At 45.6% G+C, this 20,738-nt stretch overlaps 1 protein-coding gene across 1 annotated transcript in view; it reads right to left on the reverse strand.

Moving 5' to 3' along the window:
• Positions 1-12,398, reverse strand: part of slc39a5 (solute carrier family 39 member 5) — a 52,344-nt gene extending 39,946 nt beyond the window's left edge. Inside the window, exons 1-2 of the mRNA XM_063037663.1 lie at positions 12,245-12,398; positions 1,878-2,391 (exon numbers count right to left, since the gene is read on the reverse strand). Of these exons, the coding sequence (XP_062893733.1) occupies positions 1,878-2,377 (500 nt within the window). The 5' untranslated portion in view covers positions 2,378-2,391; positions 12,245-12,398. The remainder of the gene's footprint in view (positions 1-1,877; positions 2,392-12,244) is intronic.
• Between the last annotated feature and the right edge of the window lie 8,340 nt (positions 12,399-20,738).

Here is a 20,738-nt window from a genome sequence, read left to right on the forward strand (position 1 = left end):
ACTTTTCATTCCTGACTGTAACTCAACTGCCTCTCTGTCTGCGGTTTCCACAGGTATGTAGTCATCTCAGGTTCATTTTAAAAATACCCCGTCACCACTGTTATGGTTTGTAACTCCAAAATATTAAATTAATTGAAATGAAAACAAAGAGCCAGGAGAGAAATGTGTCTACTTCATGTTTTGCTTTATGTGAGGCACACACGCATCATGTGGTAGTGCCATGACACATGCAGTTTACATATAACCATAATGAATAATATAAACAACAAAGAATGCTTAATCAAACAATATACTTACAAGATTACTGAAATATTACTGAAATATTAAATACACAGCACCACTCTCTCATCTCCCTATCACCTGTCCTTCTCACTTGGATCCACCTATCACCTCCCAGCTCTTGCTCTGCCCCTTCCCCCTTCTACTCTGTCCAGTCCTAATGAAGGGTCTCGGTCCTAACCGGATGGAAGGGTTGTTGACTGACAGATAAATGTTTGCTCTAGGCCGCTAAGGATAACCGCACTGCCCCCCCCCACCCACAACCACCTCCTCTTCAGCAGCGTGCCACTGGATTCCTTATAACAACCAAGAAGACAAGATGGAGCCTCAGTTTAAGATGACACAAGAACGATGGGTCTGTTGGCATTGCACGCTCCCTCCAGTGCCACAGAGCTCCCGCACTACTGTTCTCTGGGACCCCCAAGAAGGAGTCTTGCCTCCAGAGGTGGTTTTAAACTCCTTTTATAGACGAGAGTGCTGCCACATCAAATCCATGTTCCACTTTGGCACTTTGTAAGTTGGATCTGAACAATGGGTGGAACACAGAACATAGAACTGAGTGGCACAGGAACAGGCCCTTTGGCCCATCATGTTGTGCTAAACTATGACATCTAATTAAATTAATCCCTCATCCCCACACATTGACCATATTCCTCCCTTCTCTGCACATTTTAACAGTCTCTTAAACGCCTCCATCGCATCTCCCTCCACCACCACCCCTGGCACTCACCACCCTCTGTTTAAAAAAACTGGCCCTGCATATCTCCTTTAAACTTTCCCCTCTCACCTTAAATGAATGCCCTCTGATATTAGATGTTTCCACCCTGGGGGAGAAAGATACCAGCTGCCTACTCTGTCTGTGCCTCAAAATAATTTTATAAATTTCTCTCAGGTCCCACCTCAGTCTCCGCCACTTCAGAGAAAAGAACCCAAGTTTGTCCATAGCACATGTTGTCCAATCCAGGCAGCATCCTGGTAAACCTCCTCTGCACCCTCTCTAAAGCCTCCACATTCTTCCTGCAATGGGGCGACCAGAACGGAATGCAATATTCTGGATGCGGCCTGCCCAGAGATTTATAAAGCTACAACATAAATTCAGCTTTATAAAAACTCCATCTCCTTCTCGAGTGAGATTCCACCAGCAAATTGGAAAGGAAAACCTCTTTGAACTTATTCACTTGGAAGCAGTGAACTTGGCAGCAGCAAGCCAATAATATCATTGCACCCACCAATAGGCCCTTGCTTTTGAAAAATTATGACAATCACATGTACTGAGATACAGTGAAAAGCTTGTCTTCCATACTGTCCACACAGATCAGATCATTACACAGTGCATTGAGGTAGAACAAGGTAAAACAATAACAGAATGCAGAATAAAGTGTTACAGTTACAGAGAAAGTGTCAGAATCAGGTTTATTATCATGAAAAATTGTTGTTTTGTGGCAGCAGAGTGATAGAAGTTATTCTGTTCCAAGAGTAAATCTATAAACAGTGCGAAAGAGGAATAGGTAGTGTCCGTGGACTGTTCAGAGAGCTGATGGCAGTGGAGGAGACACTATTCCTATAATGCTGCATATCAAAAGGCTTGTTTTACTTACCCTGATGTGGAGGTCATGGCTGAGGCTCTGGCAGAGATGTCTGGGCGATGGCCCGTCAGCCTGTGGCCCTGGCTCCCACTGGCCGGCATGGGGAGATGCTCCAGAGCGGTGTGGCTGTGCACGTGCTTGTTCTCCTGCAGCTCCAGCACATCCAGGTGCGAGACATGGTCGTGGCCAAGGTCTTCATGCTGGATCTCCACCACCTGCACCTCGCCCAGGCCCAGGTTGGTGAGCAGCTTGCGAAGGCCCTCAAATGACAGTCTCCCGTTTTCCCCATAGACCCTGAAGAGCTGCATCAGGTAGTACTGCTGCTCTGTCACGGCGCTGTGGAGCACGGTCCCTTCCTTGCTTGGTGGACTGCGCTGACTGGCGTTAAATTCCACTTCCAGCATCTCCCTCTGCTTGTGGCCAGATGTCGCCTGTGCTTGACAGTACAACCCGTGGCTTGCCCAAACAGCCAGCAACCCAGTAAGAAATGGAGTCAGGACCCCGCACTTCATCCTTCCGCCGTCACCTAAGGAAAGCAAAAAGGGAAAAAAAAGCTCGTGTTTCTCCAGCACTTTGTCCCAAGGCCATTTGTCCAGGCGAAGCTTCTGCCCAAATCAACAGCCTGCCCCTCTTCCGGGGTTATGTCTGTGCTCATTTGTTCCTGGAGAAGGAGTACACGGTGTCCATGGCTACGGTGGGGGATTTCTAAGACCATTGGGCACCTCAGGGACTTGAGTGCGTTCTGGATCATGATGAGTGTTAAAGTTTGAAATGGTGAATAGTGTGCATCACAAAATACTGTAACATTGTATTCATTGAATAAATCACCTTCGGAAAAGTAGAAGTAAACTTTGTCCTAAGGCCTATTAGGGTCACAGAGTATTGCAGCATGGATACAGGCCTTTTGGCCTAACCAGCCCATGCCCACTCAGCTAGTCCCTGTATTCAGCCCATATCCCTCCAATCCCCATCCCTCCGTGTACCTCTCCAAGTGTTTCTCATGTGACACTATTGTACCTGCCTCAACCACTTCCTCTGGCAGCTCCTGCCATAGACTCACCACCCTCTGCCCCTCAGACCCTCTAGTCCTGACAACATCCTTGTAAGTCTTTTCTGGACTCTTTCCAGTTTAGCCACAAATTTCCTGAACTGTAGAAGCAAAACTCCTCTCAGTACTCTAAGCGTGGCCTCACGTGGAGAGCTGCGTCAATATCACGGAATATAGAGTGTTAGTGCATAGTACAGGCCCTTCTGCTCACAATATTGATCCGAACATTTAAACTACTCTACGATCAATTTAACCTTTTCCTTCCACGCAGCCCATAACTCTTCATTTTGCTTACATCCATGTGCCTATCTAAGAGTCCCTTAAATGTACCAAATGTATTGTCACAACTCCTACGCTTAATGCCCACACTTTTTCACCACCCCATCTACCTGTGAAGTACTTTCAATGAACTATGCACTTGTACTCCGAGGTTCCTTTGTTCCAATACCCTTCCCAATGCCATTCCATTCATAGTCCTACAGTGCTCTCACAGTTACTGTTACAAGAAGACATAAGACCACAAGACATAGGAGCAGAATTAGGCCATTCAGCCCATCGAGTCTGCTCCACCATTTCATCATGGCTGATCCATTTTCCCTCTCAACCCCAACCTCCTGCTTTCTCCCTGTATCCCTTCATGTCCTGATTAATGAAGAATCTATCAACCTCTGCCTTAAATATACCCAGTATCCTGGCCACTTGTGGCAACAAATTCCATAAATTCACCACTCTCTGGGTAAAGAAATTCCTCCTCATCTCTGTTCTAAATGGATGTCCTTCTATTCTGAGGCTGTGCCCTCTGGTCCTAGACTCACCCACTATAGGAAACATCCTCTCAACATCCACTCTATTTAGGTGTTTCAATGTTCGATATGTTTCAATGAGATCTTCCCTCATTCTTCTCATTCCAGTGAGTACAGGCCCAGAGCCATTAATCAGTCCTCATATGTTAACCCTTTCATTCCTGGAATCATTCTCATGAACCTGCTTTGAACCCTCTCCAGTGTCAGCATATCCTTTCTTAGATAAGGGGATGAAAACTGCTCTCAATACTCCAAGTGAGGCCTCACCAGTGCCTTGTAAAGCCTCAACATTACATCCTTGCTTTTATATTCTAGTCCTCTCGAAATGAATGCTAACATTGCATTTGCCTTCCTCACCGACTCAACCTGCAAGTTAACCTTTAAGGAAACCACTTCTTTGCCCATTCTCTTAAACTATCTAAGTCCTTCTGCAGCCTCCCTGCTTCCTCAAAACTACCTGCCCTCCACCTCTCTTTGTATCAGCTGCAAACTTTGCAACAAAAACCTAAATTCTGTCATCCAAATTATTAACATACAATGTAAATAAAATACTAACCCCTGCAGAAGAACTGGGAAACACAACAGTTACTGTGCACATAACAAGCTCCTGAAATAGCTAAACTGATAATGGCCTCTTAATAAGTAAATATTGACCTCAGGACACAGGGGAGAATTCCCATTTTTTTTTGTTTGAAAGATTGGACACCCTATCTATGCCCCTTATGATCTTATACACCTCTTTGAGATCACATTCAGTGTCTTATGCACCAAGAACTAAAAGGCCCAGCCTTTCTGACTTTTTCATATAACTCACTCTCTTGAGTCCTGACCACAATCTTTTCTGAAATCTTTCCAGTTTAATATTTTTCCTATAACAGGATGACCAAAACTGCCCACAGTACTCCAAGTGCAGCCTCACAAACATCTTATACAATTGCAACATAACCAGCCAGCTTCTTTATTTGGTACCCCATCTGAAGAAGGTCAGCGTGTCAGAAGCCTTCTTCACCACCTTGTCCAACTGCGATTCCACTTTAAGGTAACAATGGTGTTAGTTTTTGAAGACTCCATGGAAATATATCCCAGTATGGTGTTCAGTGGGGAAGGGAGGTAAGGCAGTATTGGGATGTTATGTTGAAGTTGCACAGGATATATTGATGAAGCCAGATTTGGAGTATTGCGTTCAGTTCTGGACATCTGCCTACAGGAAATGTATCAATAAAATTGAAAGAGTCCAGAGGAATTTTACAAGGATGTTACTAGGACTTGAGGACTTGATATAGCAGGAAAGGTGGACTTCGTTAGGACTTTATTCCAAGGAGCACAGGAGAAAGAGACGAGATCTTATACAGCTATATAAAATTACTGTACAAGACCTAGAGACAGGGTCAATGTATGCAGGCTTTTTCTCTTTAGGTTGGGTGGGACTAGAACTAAAGGACATAGGTTTACGGTGAAAGGTGAAATACTTAAAAGGAATCTGAAGGGGAACTTCTTCACTCAGAGGGTGGTGTGGGTGTGGAATGAGCTGCCAGCAAATGTGGTAGACGTGGGTTCAATTGCAACATTTAAGAGAAGTTTGGATAGGCACGGACAGGGGTATGGAGGGCCATGTCACAGGTGCAGGTAGGTGGGATTAGGCAGATTACCAGTTTGGCATAGATTAAAGGGCCAAAGGGCCTGGTTGTGTGCTCTATGAGTCTATAACTCAGACCCACTGAGGATGAGGGAACATATCCAAGTCAGGACAGTGTGCTAGTCCTTGGATATGAAGGATTATACCTGACCCCCCCCCCCCTATTTTTCTGCTCTTGCCACTAACAGTTGTATGACAGGAAAAGTCAAGGATTGTTTTGAGGGAGCTGATTGAATTAATGTGGGGAATTTACAAGCAGGATCAGGCATTCAGTCTCTCGAGCTTGCTCCCCTATTCAGTAGGATCACAGTGACACTTTGCCTCAAATCCTTCATACCCGAGGACTAGCACACTGTCCTGGCTTAGATATGTTCCCTCATCCTCAGCAGGTCTGAGTCATAGACTCGTAGAGCACACAACCAGATGCAGGCCTAATGGGGGCAATTGGGATTGGTGGAGATGGACAAAAAGGGGCAGCAGTAAGGCCTGTTTCTGAGCCGTACCACTGCTGCCGCAAAACAACAAATGTCACAGCATACTGTATATCAGTGATAATAAACCTGACTCTCATTCTGACACACTCTGGGTGGAAAACTTACCCCTCAGGGACCCCTCTCACCTTAAACCCACAGCCTCTTGTTTTTGGGTAAAAGGTTCTGACTATCAAATGTCTGTTTATGCCCTTATCAGTTGTCCTGTCCTGTACTGTATGGGTTCATGGACTGTTCAGAAATCTGATGGTGGAGGGGAAGCAGCAGTTCTTAAAACACTGAGTGTGGGTCTTCAGGCTCCTGTACCTCCTCCCTGATGGTAGTCATGAGGAGAGGGCATGACCCGGGTGGTGAGGGACCTTAGTGATGGATGTCACCTGCTTGAGGTCCCGTCTCTTGCAGATGTCCTCGCTGTTGGGGAGGGTTGTCCCTGTGATGGATCTGGCTGAGTTTACAACCATCTGCAGTCTCTTGTGATCCTCGGCTTTGGAGCCTCCACACCAGGTGGAGATGCACCCAGTCAGAATGGTCTCCACCGCACATCTGCGGAAATTTGCTGGAGTCTTTGGTGACATTCCAAATCTCCTCAAACTTCTAATGAAATATAGCCACTGTTGGGCCTTCTTGTAACTGTATCATTATCTAACGAAGTAGAGCTTCTGGTGTGCCTTCTTTATGATTGCATCAAAGTATTGGGATCAGGATTGATCCTCTTGAGGTGTTGACATCCCAGAACTTAAAGCTTCTCGTGCTTCCCACCACTGATCCCTCAATGAGGTCTGGTGTGTGTTCTCCCGAACTCTCCTTCCAGTCCACAAACAACTCCTTGGTCTTGCTGACACAGTGTGTGAGGCTGTTGTTGCAACAGCACTTGACCGGCCGGTCTACCTCACTAAAATCAGATGCACTTTCTGCGTTTGAGGCGCATTTAGACAGACACTTAAGTAGGCAAGGTGTAGAAGGATACAGGCCTAATGGGATCTATGAGGTTGAGTGCTTTTGATTCTTTGCACAATGCGGTGAGGCGGTTTGCGCTGAGGATTTGCAGCTTTGCCATTTTCTCATTTGCATCAATATGCCAACTGTGCCATCCTTGCAACAAAACGTACAATGCAAACAAGGTGCAGTCACCATTTTAAGAGCTGTAAGAACATTGCTTGCAATAACCGACCTTTGATGTTTGCAGCCAGTAATTGGGAACAGCCTTTGGTGTTGTGCAAAAGACTATTGTTTACAGCAGGGAAGCAATTTCACCAAATCAACTCTGAACAAAGTGCTTTGTCAAAAGTGTTGCAAACTCCCCAGAAAGATAAAGAGCATGTTGACACTGCAGTCCTTTCTCACCACGTGCATCAAAAACATCTCAGCTCAGACTGCAGTTTTAAACCTGCAAACCATCAGCGAGCGAGGAGCTTCAGTCAAGGTAGAGGTTGTTTGAGAAATTGCTAGAGGCTCTGTTACCCACATGTGGAGATGTGTTCAGTGGGATATGGATGCACAGAACTTAGAACAGTACAGCACAGGATGGGACCTTCAATCCGCCATGTTCATGTCCTGTGTGAGAGTCCCTAAAACGCTCCAATGCTATTAGCCTCCAGCACCGCCCCTGGCATTTCAGACCCCCCCCCACCCTTTGTATAATTAAAACCTGCCCCGCACATCTCTGCTGTACTTTCCCTCTCTCGCCTTAAATATCTGCCCTCTATTGTACTGACCTTTCCATTCCAGGAAAAATCATTCATTATTTATTTAGCGATTCGGCGTGGAGTCGGCCCTTACGACCCATCGAGCCGCACCGCCCAGCAACCCTTGACAAGCTCCATTAACCCTAACCTAATCAACAGACAACTAACCTACCTGTTACGTACATATAAAAGACTGTAGGAGCTTCAACCTAAGACCCTGGTTTCAGATTGAACAATATCACTTTCAAACTTAATGCCAGATCTAAAACAGCCATTTCTCTAATTGGCTCCTCAACATATCCATCTAGAAAAGCATCTTGGATTCCTCCCATGAAGTTGTACACTATTACTGCTGATCTGACATGACCACTCTTGTAGGTTATGCCTCCCCATGGTTACCCAGGTATGACCGACTAATCTGATTGAGTTCTTCAAGGTGGTGCTGAAAGTGATTGAAAAAGGTAGAGCAGTAGATTTTAGTTAGGCATTCAACAAGGCGTGGTAGGTTCATCCGGAATATTGGGATGGGATTGACATTGGGAAAACTGGGATCCTTGGTGACTTGGCTGATTGGATCCAAACTGGCTTGCCCATAGAAGTCAGAGGGTTCTGGAAGATGTCTCTTATTCTGGGTGGAGGTGTTCCACACGGACCTCTGTATGATTTGGATGAAAATGTGGAATGGACAGAGTATCTTTGTCCTGTTTGTGTGTGCATGAGGGAGTGGGAAAGGGGTTTGTTTTGCTGTTGTCGTCTTGTTTTGTTCTGTCATACCGTTGTTACTGCTGCTTATGTCATTCTGCTGAACACTGTGGGTATGCTATGTTGACATGTGTGGTGATACTTGTGGGCCGCCCTCAACATATCCTTGGGTTGGTTGTTAACGCATTAGATAAGTATGAATCTGAATCGGAGTCACTAGCCTGCAGTGCTTGTCACGGTTGTCATGGAGACCTATTCCTTCACAACCCAGCAAGGAAATTTGTAGGCATTCTGCAACTGGCTTGTGTGTCGCTGTGTCATCACTCAGTGAGTGAAATCTGCTGCAAACTGAGCAGAGGCAGCTTGACCCTGCTTGCATCACTTCGGAATCAGAATCAGATTTACTATCACTGACACGTGAAATTTGTTCCTGATGAAGTCCAATCAAGGGTCTCGGCCTGAAACGTCGACTGTTTACTCCTCTCCATAGATGCTGCCTGACCCGCTGAGTTCCTCCGGCATTTTGTGGGTGTTACTTTGGATTTCCAGCATCTGCAGAATCTCCTGAGTTTGAGAAATTAGTTGTTTTGCGGCAGCAGTACAGAACATTAAAATTGTTGTAAATCACAAAAATAAGAAAATAGCACAAAAGTAAATAGGACTAGTAAGGTCGTGTTCATGGGTTCATGGACCGTTCAGGAATCCAACGGTGGAGGGGAAGAAGCTGCTTCTGAAAAGTTCAATGTGTTTTCAGGCTCCTGTACCTCTTCCCTGACGATAGTAATGAGAAGAGGGCATGCCATGGGGGGTGGGGTGAGGGTCTTTAATGACAGATGCTGCCTTTTGAGGCAGCGTCTCTTGCTGATGTCCTCGATGTTGGGGAGGTTTGTCCCTGTGATGGATCTGTCTGAGACTACAACCATCTGTAGTCTCTTGTGATCCTCGGCATTGGAGCCTCCACACCAGTCAGAAAGCCCATCCCCTCCATGTACCTATCCAAATGCTTCTTAAATATTGCAGCTGTACCTACTTTGACCACTTCCAGGTACTCACTTTCCTCTGTGCAAAGAAGTTACCTCTTGGGTCTCTTTTAAATCTCTCCCCTCTTGTATCTGTGCCCTCTAGTTTTAGACTCCCCAGCCCTGGAGGTTAAAAAAAAGACTGTCCACCATATCCATACCCCTCATGATTTTATAAAGTTCTATGAGGTCTGTTGAGCCCTCCCATTAGCCGCAATCTCCCTGCTCTCTCTCCACAACCCTGCCAGATTTTCCCCCTTCAGTGTGTCCAAGAGCTCCTGATGAATCTGCTTCTGCTGCCTGAAAATCAGATCACCACGGCTTGTTGCTGGGTGCTGTTACTCCTCTTTGAACAACTGTCCAGTGAGAACCCCCAGTGACGCATCTCCCCTTGGAAAAATTATCCTGCCTTTTTGGGGAGCAGTCAGACCTTGACTTGGAACAAAGGACTCCAAATACAGGGGTGCTCCTGTCTCGCTGCCCAAGTGATCCTCAGCTCCCTGCTCAAATCTCAGCAGTGGCAGTGCTGCAATCCAGTAGCATCACAAATCTGGCACTTCTGAAAACTCACTGGACAGGTAACAGCGTATGTGCTGCCATTACCCAAAGGAGAGATTAGGTCACTCATTATAGACATAGACATAGACCTTGACACAGTCACATATAAGGTATGCCAACAGCTCTGCTTCATTGGGAGATTTGCTGTGTCATCAAAGAGTCTAACAAATTTTTGGAGATGTACAGTGGAGACCATTCTGACTGGTGTGAAAGGCTCCAATGCCAAGGATCACAAAAGGTTGCAAAGGGTTGTAAACTCAGCCAGATCCATCACAGGCATAGCCTTTCCCATTATTGGGGACAACTGCAAGAGGTAGTGCCCCAAGAAGGCGACATCTATCACTAAGGACCCTCACGATCCAGAACATCCCTCTTCTCGTTACTACAATTGGGGAGGAGGTACAGGAGCCTGAAGACCCACACTCAACAATTCAGGACCCTCCACCATCAGATTTCTGAACAGTCCACGAACCCAGAACATCACCTTGCTTTTTTTGCACTATTTATTTTGTAATTTAGAGCAATTTTACTTCTTTGCACTGTTCTGCTGCCTCAAAACGACAAATTTCACATCATCTATGCCAGTGATAATAAATCTGTTTCTGATTCAGATTTAGTCACACAGCTCAGCTCTGTAACAGAGTTAAGGTGTACTTTATATTCATCCTTGTAATTTAGAGGACATAGTGGGTCTTTGGACGAGTGTTTTATGAACATGCAGGTTAGTGCATTATAGGATGAATGTGAAGGAGTTAGAGAGGGTCTTGAAAAGATTGATGGGAATGGTCCTTGGAATCAGTTACAGATTGGAGAGACTGTGGATATCTTCTTTAGAGAAGCCTGGGGAGAGATTTGATGAAACTATATAAAGTGACGAGGATTGGGCGGTTAGCACAATGCTTACAGTACCAGTGACCTGGGTTCAATTCCTGCTGCTGCCTGCAAGAAAATGTGTACGTTCTCCCCATGGCCACATGGGTTTCCTCCAGGTGCTCTGGTTTCCTCCCACATTCCAAAGACAGGTTGATAGATTAATTGTCCTGCGATTAGGCTAGTGTTAAATCGGGGGATTGCTGGGCAGTGCGGCTCGAGGGTCAGGAGGGCCTGTTCTGTGCTGCATTGCAATCAATCGATCAATAAATAATGACCTGATAGAGGATCATGAGGGGCATAGGGAGGGTGTAAACACATAGTCTTTTCCCCAGGAAGCATGGTGATAAAAACAAGACGGTATAGATTTGAGATCGGGGGTGTGAGATTTAACAGGGACATCAGGGGCAGCTTCTTCACACAGAGGGTGGTGCGGATTTGGAATGAGCTGCCAGAAATAGTGATTGAGGCAGGAATACTGGCGACGTTTAAAAGCTACCTGGGTAAGTACATGGAAAGAAGAGACTCAGAGGGCTATTTGCCAAACGAGGGTAGGTGGGACTAGCCCACAGGGCAATGCAGTCAGCATGGATGAGTTGGGCTGAAGGGCCTGTCTTTGTGCTGTATGGAGAGGGTGGACAAAATTGGGTTGTTTTCTCTGGAGCAGAGGAGGCTGAAAGCAGAGCTGATAGAGGTTTGTAAGATTACAAGAGGCACAGGTAGAATAGACATCCGGTATCTATTTCCCCAGGGTGGAAATATCTAACAACAAAGGACATGCATTTAAAGTGAGAGGGGGTAAATTCAAAGGAGATGTATGGGGCAAGTTTTTTTAATACTGAGAGTGACGGGTGTCTGGAATGTGCTGCCAGGGTGATGGTGGGGGCAGATGGGACATAGGTTTTTAAGAGGCACGTGGATGTGTAGGGAATGGAGGGAGATGGAGATTGTGCAGGCGAGGCATTTACTTAATAGTTTAATGAGTTCAGTACGGACATGGTGGGCCGAAGGGCCTGATCCTGCGCTTTTCTGTTCAAAACTTCAGCAGGTTAGGAATGAAGGAATGCCACACATTTAGACGAGCTGCCTCTTTACAAGGTTTGCTCTTCCCAGCGGTTTTATACACGATCGCAGATATCCCTCGGTGTTAATACTGAATGCTGCGGCTCCCGACTGCAACAGGTTGCATAGAGGCGCCGAGAACCCCTGGAAAATATCCCCCCCCCCCCCCCACCGCCAGAACTAAAGATCTTCGTTGTTAACGCAGTTGGGGTCGGCCCCCTCGGACAAGAAGCCGGTTTTCCGAAAGGCAGCTGGATCCACCCTCCCAGCTCCTCAGCCGTGTGCCCCGGGAGTTTTGCGGTCCCCACTGCCGAAAGCAAGGGGACACCCCAGCAGAGGGGATTCTCACAATTACATCACATGAATCATCGACTTTGCCCGTAACTTTAACATTCCCACCCGCTCCCTTCTAAGGCAGCATCTTACACTTTAGATTTAGAGGGAAACAACTGGACAGGACCGGAGAGTAGAGGGAGTTGTTAAACTATTGCAAAAGTGGTTTTACCTGCGGCTTTTTCCGGTTACCCACGACCCGGAATCTCCAGCGGCTTCCAGAACGACTCGAGTCTGAGAGGTGAGGTCACCAATCACTCCTGGAAGGCGGCGGTTTCCACTCCCCCAACCCCGGAGCGCTCTCGTTAAAAAAAAGTGCAAACGCCCACGACGGAACAAAGTGCCGCTCCTCTCCTTCAAACTGAGGAATAAAGGGAGTCGCTGATTTCTTGGCGGTGGTTGCAGGAATACTGCAACAGGAGATGGTCAAGGCAGGAAAGTGCTTGGTATTGTACTTTGTACCTTATGGCACCGCCACGATGCCGTTCTGGGAGCTGCAGCGGGAAGTGTACTGCACCCCCTCCCCACAACACAACTGTATTGTGACGATAAAAAACTCAGTTCCAACGCTGGCTACATTGAAACGGGTTTATTGATACAGTGTAAAGCTTGTCTTGCACACTGTTCATACAGATAACATCATGAAACATAGATCACAGTGCATTGATCTGGTCTGTATGAGAGAAAGTGCCGTGCAGGTTGACAATAAGGTGCAACAACATAAAAGGTAGATTGTGAGGTCAAGAGTCCTGCTGATGGTATAGGAAACTACTTAATAGCCTTATAACAGCGGGGTAGACACTGTCCTTGAGCCTGGTGGTACCTGCATTCAGGCTTTTGTATCTTCTGCCCGATGGGAGGGGGAAGAAGAGAGAATGTCCGGGTGGGTGTGGCAGAGTCCATGGAGGGGATGCTGGTTCCCGTTATGTACTGAGCTGTGTCCACAATTCTTTGTGGTTTCTTGCCATCACAGGTAGAGCAGTTGCATACCAAGCAGTGGTGCATCCAGATTGGATACTTTCTATGGTGGATTGGTAAAAATTGGGAGGGGTCAACAGGGACATGCTAAATTTCTCCAATCTCCCGAGGAAGCAGAGGCATTGGTGAGCTTTCTTAGTTGTGACATCTACATGGTTAGACTAGGACTTGGTAGTGTTCACTCCTAGGGACTGCAGCACCAGTCGGGAGGACTAAGAAGGTATGGTGAAGGGAGACCAAGGAGCACTTACAGGACTGCTTTGAGTGGACGGACTGGACAGTGTTCGGGGATTCATCTTTGAGTCTGAATGAATATGACACAGTTGTCACCGACTTCACCGAGACCTGTGTGGATGAGTGTGTGCCTTTGAGATCAGCAGATTCATAGGCTGCTGAGGGCTATATCTGTGGCATTCAAGACCAATGATCCAGAACTATACAATGTCCAGGTATGACCTATGGAAGGCTATTTTAAGAGCAATAAAACAATCCGATTGAGGTTAGAGACAGAATCAGGTGCACGTCAGCTCAGGCAGGGTTTGCAGATCATTACTTCCTACAAAGCAAAGCCTAACATCATGAATTGCTGTGAAAGTTCAGTCACAGATCAGCTCAATTCCTTTTATGCAAACTTTGAAAGGGAGAATAAAACTACACCTCTGAGAATCCCAAACACCAGGAAATCTGCAGATGCTGGAATTTCAAGCAACACACATAAAAAATGCTGGTGAACGCAGCAGGCCAGGCAGCATCTATAGGAAGAGGTACAGTCGATGTTTCGGGCCAAGACCCCGAAACGTCGACTGTACCTCTTCCTATAGATGCTGCCTGGCCTGCTGCGTTCACCAGCATTTTTTATCATGTGAGAATCCCTGCAGCATCCAGTGACCCTGTGGTCTCTGTCTCAAGAATCCAACATCAGAACATCTTCCAAGAAGGTGAAGCCTCACAAGGTATCAGGTCCTGAGGGTGTATCTGGTGAAGCTCTGAAAACCTGTGCCAGCAAATTGTTTGGAGTGTTCTCTCACTGCTGCAGTCAGAGTCTGCCACCTGCTTCAAAAGGGCAACAATCATACTGGTGCCAAGGAGAGCAGGGTGACCTCAATGATTATCGCCCAGTTTCATTCACATCTATTGTGATGAAGTGCTTTGAGATGTTAGTTATGGCTAGACTGAACTCCTGTCTAAACAAGGACCTGGACCCACTGTAATTTGCCCATTGCCACAATAGGTCTACAGTGGATACAATCTCACTGGCTCGCCACTTAGCCTTCGATCACCTGGACAATAGACTATGTCAGCCTGCTGTTTATTGATTATAGCTCAGTGTTCAACACAATTATACCCTCAGTACTAATCAACAAGATCCAAAACCTGGGCCTCTGTACTTCCCTCTGCAACTGGATCCTTGACTTCCTCACCAGGAGATCACAGTCTGTGTGGATCGGAAGTAACATCTCCTCCTCACTGACAATCAACACTGGTGCACCTCAAGGATGTGTGCTTAGTCCACTGCTCTACTCTCTCTACACCCACAATTGTGTGGCTGGGAACAGCTCAAATGCCACCTATAAATTTGCCAAAGATACAACTATTGTTGGTAGAATTTCAGATGGTGACTTCAGGAAGGGGAAGTCGAGGAAACACACACCGGTCCTCAGTGAGCGATCAGCAGTGGAAAGGGTGAGCAGTTTCACGTTCTTGGATGTCAACATCTCTAAAGATCTATCCTGGACCCAACATACTGACACAATTACAAGAAGGCACACCAGCGGCTAAACTTCATTATGAGTTTGAGGAGATTTGGCATGTCACCAAAGACACTAGCAAATCTCTACAGATGTACAGTGGAGAGCATTCTAACTAGTTGCATCATCATCTGGTATGGAGGGGCTACTGCACAGGATCGGAAAAACTGCAGAAAATTGTAAACTCTGCCAGCTCCATCACGGGCACTAGCCTACCCAGCATCAAGGACACCTTCAAAAGATAGCGCCTCAAAGAAGGCAGCATCAATCATTAAGAACCCCCACCACTCAAGACATGGCCTCTTCTCTTTGCTACCATCAAAGAGGAGGTACAGGAGCCTGAAGACACCCATTCAACTTTTCAGGAACAGCTTCTTCCCCTCTGCCATCAGATTTCTGAATGGACAATGGATCCATGAATACTACATCACTACTTTTTTCTCTTCTCTTTTTTCACTTTTTATTTAATACATTTAAAAATCTATAATTGTAATTTATGTATTTTTATAATTATGTATTGTAATGTACTGCTGCCACAAAATAACAAATTTCATGGCATATGCCAATGATATCAAATCTGATTTTGAACTTGCTACACAACAGAAATTCCCAAGGTAAGGAATATCAAAGGAAGATTCTTTAAGCAAATGCCGACTATGATGCACTTCTATGTAGGCACACAAGGAAGAGTGCAGATGTTGGAATGGAACACATATTCCTATGGAGGGAAATGAACAGTCAATGTTTTGGATGGAGACCATTCATGAGGACTGGAAAAAAAGAGGCAGAAGCCCAAAATAAAAGGATGGTGTATGGGGGGAGGAGTACAAGCTGGCAGGTGATAGGTGAATCTAGGTGAGGGGGGAAGGTAGGTAGGTGGGGGACAGGTGGAAAAATGGGAATGATGAGAGAAGTTGGAGGTGATTAGTGGAAGAGTCAAAGGTTTGAAGAAGATGGAACCATAGAATAAAAGGAAGGAGGTGGGGAACCAGAGGAAGGAGGTTGTGGGTGAAGGGCAGGTCATGAGAGCAGGTGAGGGGTAAGAGAAGGAGTAATGCAGTCAGAGGGATAAATTTCATTTGGTTATCTGTTATAAGATTACAGGAGACTATTTAATAGTCTTATAACGATGGGATAGAAACCCCCTCCCATTGGACAGAAGGTACCAAAGCCTGAAAGCATGTACCACCAGGCTCAAGGACAGCTCCTATCCCACTGTTATCAGACTATTCAAAGTGCAGTGCAAGGGCCATAAGAAGGTAGATTGTGAGGTCAAAAGTCTGTCTTATCGTACAAGAGGTCCGTTCAAGAGTCTGATAACAGTGGGGTAGAAGCTTCCCTTGAGCTTGGTGATACATCTCTAGGGCTTTTGTATCTTTTGTCCAATGGGAGGGAGGAGAAAGGTGTCTCACGTTTTGTCCCTTCTCGATCAGTATGTGGGGCTGTATAACACAGGAACAGGCCCTTCAGCCTACGGTTTGTTGTTATGCAGCAGCAATATGGTGCAAAGACATGAAATGACTATAAATAACAAATAAAAAGGAATAGTGAGGTATTGTTCATGGACTGTACAGAAATCTGATGGGGAGGGGAAGAAGCTGTTCCTGAATCGAATGTAGGTCTTCAGGCTCCCGTACCTCCTCCCCGATGGTCGTAATAAGAAGAGGGCATGGCCTGGATATCCGTGCCAACCACATGCCAAATTAAACTAAATTTCTTCTGTCTGCACATGACCCACATTCCTCCATTCCCTGTTTATTCATATATTGATATAACAACCTCTTAAATGCCACCGTCATATTTGCTTCCAGCACTACCCCTGGCGGCGTTCTGGGCACCTACCACTGTAACCATAGATACTTCCTAATTGGTGGCAACTCCCCCACATAGTACATGTCTCCCTGCTTCTCTTCTTTGGATGTTTGCATGCCTGGTTGATTCTGGAGAGACACTGGCGCAATCATCATTTTGTTAAAAGGTCTTACATTGTTCCTGCGCACTGCAGATTGTCAACAATCATTGTACACAGCTACTTTCTCAGATGGACATAGAACATCTCACACCCAGTACTTTGAAAAAAGGAGCAAATAGGTTCTTCCCAGTGTTTTGAAGTCAGTATCCACCCCTCAGTCCCCTATCACCTGCCAGCTCTTGAGTGACCACTTCCTCCACCTCTTTAGACTGGCTAACTCCCCTCTTTGCTTCCAGTCCTGATGAAGGGTTTTGACCTGAATGTTGACTGACGGCATTTCCCTCCAGAGATGCTATCTGACCCATTGAGTTTTCCAGTGTCCTCTGTGTGTTACTTCAGATTTCTAGCATTGCTAGGCTCTTGTGTCTGCACTAAAGACTAATGTGGCCATTGGTGCTCACGGGGCTTTGTTGTGTGCAAATTGGCTGTGCGTTTCCTGTGTTAGAACAGTCACTGCACTAGAGTAATACATCATTGAGTGGAAATGCAAGATTTTCTTAATTCCTTCTATTATGTGCCCCACTTCCTACGTGCTGCTGTCCCTCAGTATTTCTGTCCACTTCTGCTCGACAGTGTGGCATTCCCATGGCCTTGTGCTGAATGGCTATCCGGGTTTTGCATTCAAGTCTCTGGAGGAGGACTTGAACCCACAAACTTTTCACTGAGAGGTAAGCGTGTGACCAATGAGTTGGGTTGAACAGGCAGGTGTGGTTCTGTTATCCAGTTGATCCAATTATAATGGACTCTTCTGGGTTTTTTTTGCAGGGTCTCTGTTGTACCATTGTGATCTGTGGAGTTGAATAGCAATAGAGCAGATGTACATGCTGATATGTCTGATGGCTAACAGGAGATAATTTGTTGTCAGCCCTTGTGGTAAGTATTCAACTGTAGACCAGCTGATGAACTATAAATTGTTCTGTTGCAAAGAAACAATTTTGAAGGTACAGTATCATTAAGTGAAGCATTTTCTGATCTTCCTAACCTGGATTACAGGGAGATGATTTACACCCATTGTTTGTATAATTGGAATTAGAATTGGTTCATTATTGTCACGTGTACCAAAAAAGATTGTGAAAAGCTCGTTCATACTGCTTGTACAGATCAGATCATTACACAGTGTATTGACATAAAATCAGGTAAAGCAATAACAGTGTCACAGCTACAGAGAAAGCGCAATGCGGGTAAACAATAAGATGCAAGATCATAATGATGTAGATTGTGAGGTCAATAGTCCAATTTATTGTACTAGGGAACCATTCAATAGTCTTATAACACTGGATAGAACCAGTCCTTGAGCCTGGTGGTATCTGCCTGATGAAAGAGGGCAGAAGAGAGAAGGTCTGGTGTGGGTGGGGTCTTTGATTATTCTGGCTGCTTTGCTGAGGCAGTGAGAAGTGTAGACAGAGTCCGTGGAGGGGAGGCTGGTTTCTGTGATGTGCTGAGTTGTGCCCACAACTCCGCTGTGTCTTGCAGTCTCGGGCAGAGCAGTTGCTGTACCAAGCTGTGATGCATCCAGACAGGATGCTTTCTATGGTGTATCGATAAATATTGGTGAGGGTCGACAGGGGCATGTTAAATTTCTTTAGCCTCTTGGCCATGATGTCTATGTGGCTGCACCAACATAGGTGGATTTTCACACCTCAGAACTTGAAGCTCTCAACCTCCACACTGTTGATTAGACAGGAGAATGTGCCCCGCTTCCCCTTCCTGAAGTCAATGATCAGCTATTTTGTTTTGCTGACATTGAGGGAAAGGCTGCTGTTATGAAACCATGGCACTAAGCTCTCTATCACCTTTATGTCCTCCAGCTCATAGTTATTTGAAATGAAGCTCAATATGATGGTATCATCTGCAAACGTGTAGATGGAGTTAGAGGACAATCTGGCCACGTAATCCCTTAGTGTAAAGGAGTCTAGGAGGGGGCTGAGGACACAACCTTGTGGAGCACCAGCGTTGAGAATAATCCAAGTTGAGGTGTTGTTGCCTCTACTTACTGATTTTGCAGTCTACAGGAAGTGAAGGATCCAGTTGCAGAGGGAGGTGTTGACCAGAGCTTGGTGATGAGTTTGTTTGGAATTATAGTATTGAAGGCAGAACTGTAGTCAATAAACAATAGTCTAACATAGGAGTCTTTACTCTTCAGATGCTCCAGAGATAAGTGTAGGGCCAGGGAGATGGTGTCTGCTGTAGAACTGTTACAGCGGTAGCCGAATTGCACTGGGTCAAGGTATAACAACATAGTTATGTATAGACAAAAAGTTCTAAGTAGTTGTTATATACTAATTGTGTTATTTTCCTGCGAATTAAATATTGATTCTTAACTGGTCGCACTGGTGTGATTAATCCTTCAAGTCATTAGTCCTTTCGAACCCAGGACATGGAACAGTACAGTACGGGAACAGGCCCTTTGGCCCACGATGCTATGCCAAACCGATTAAACTAGTAATTAATCTCTTCTGCCCACATAAGTCAAGTCACTTTTTATTATCATTTCGACCATAACTGCTGGTACAGTACACAGTAAAAATGAGACAATGTTTTTCAGGACCATGGTGCTACATGAACAATACAAAAACTATACTGAATTACGTAAAAAAACAACACAAAACTACACTAGACTACAGACCTACCCAGGACTGCATAAAGTGCACAAAACAGTGCAGACATTACAATAAATAATAAACAAGATAATGGGCACAGTAGAGGGCAGTAGGTTGGTGTCAGTCCAAGCTCTGGGTATTGAGGAGTCTGATGGCTTAGGGGAAGAAACTGTTACATAGTCTGGTCGTGAGAGCCTGAATGCTTTGGTGCCTTTTGCCAGATGGCAGGAGGGAGAAGAGTTTGTATGAGGGGTGTGTGGGGTCCTTCATAATGCTGTTTGCTTTACGGATGCAGCGTGTGGTGTAAATGTCTGTAATGGCGGGAAGAGAGACCCCGATGATCTTCTGGGCTGACCTCACTATCCGCTGCAGGGCCTTGCGATCCGAGACGGTGCAATTTCCGAACCAGGCAGTGATGCAGCTGCTCAGGGTGTTCTCAATACAACCTCTGTAGAATGTCCATATCCCTCCATTCTCTGCCTATTTAAGAGCCTATTAAATGCTTCTGTCAGACATTGGTTGAGTTACTGAGTATTTCCAGCACGTATTACTACACTTTATCGATAAATCAAACACGTTTCTTCCCCTCCCTTTCACTGTTGTCCTCTCTTGTCTTGGGAAGTTGTTAGCATTAGTTTTGAGAGGACTAGAATATAAAAGTAAGGATGTAATACTAATGCTTTATAAGGTGTTGGCCAGACTGTGTTTGGAATATTCTGCAGTTTTGGGCCCTGTATCTGAGGGAAGGATGTGCTGTCACTGGAGAGGCTCCAGAGGAGGTTCACAAGAATAATCCTGGGAATGAAAGGCTTAAACTATGTGGAGCGTTTGATGTCTCAGGGCCTGTACTCGATGGGGTTCAGAAGGATCTCATTGAGACCTACCAGATAAGAGTGGCTATGGAGAGCCAAGACATTGGGTAGATTTAAAGCAGAGTTTGATAGGTTCTAGATTGGTAAGGGGGTTAAGGGTAAAGGGAGAAGGCAGGAGAATGAGGTAAAGAAATCAGCTAGAGTAGACTCAATGGGCCAAATGGCCTAAATTTGTCCCTATGTCCTTTGGTCTAAGATCAGGTTACAGTTGCATCACCACAAGGTCCAACTTTTCATGCAAGCAACCAATCATCATGTGAGGGAAGTGGTAGGATATTTGACTAAAACCATTATCACAGCTGATGTATTCATGATCACCTTGGTGCTGGTGATGTCTAAAATCTGTATTGTAATCCAGTTGTTATCAATGTCCTCCAGTGGATGAGTGGGATATGAAGATGGCTATCCTCCATGACAATGCCTAGTCGTTGATCTCACAACGATGACCTGATATTTTATGTAATTTCTATTTAACACTTGGGTTCACTGAAGAATG

The sequence above is a fragment of the Mobula hypostoma genome, chromosome X1, assembly GCF_963921235.1.
Source record: "Mobula hypostoma chromosome X1, sMobHyp1.1, whole genome shotgun sequence".
NCBI lineage: Eukaryota > Metazoa > Chordata > Chondrichthyes > Myliobatiformes > Myliobatidae > Mobula > Mobula hypostoma.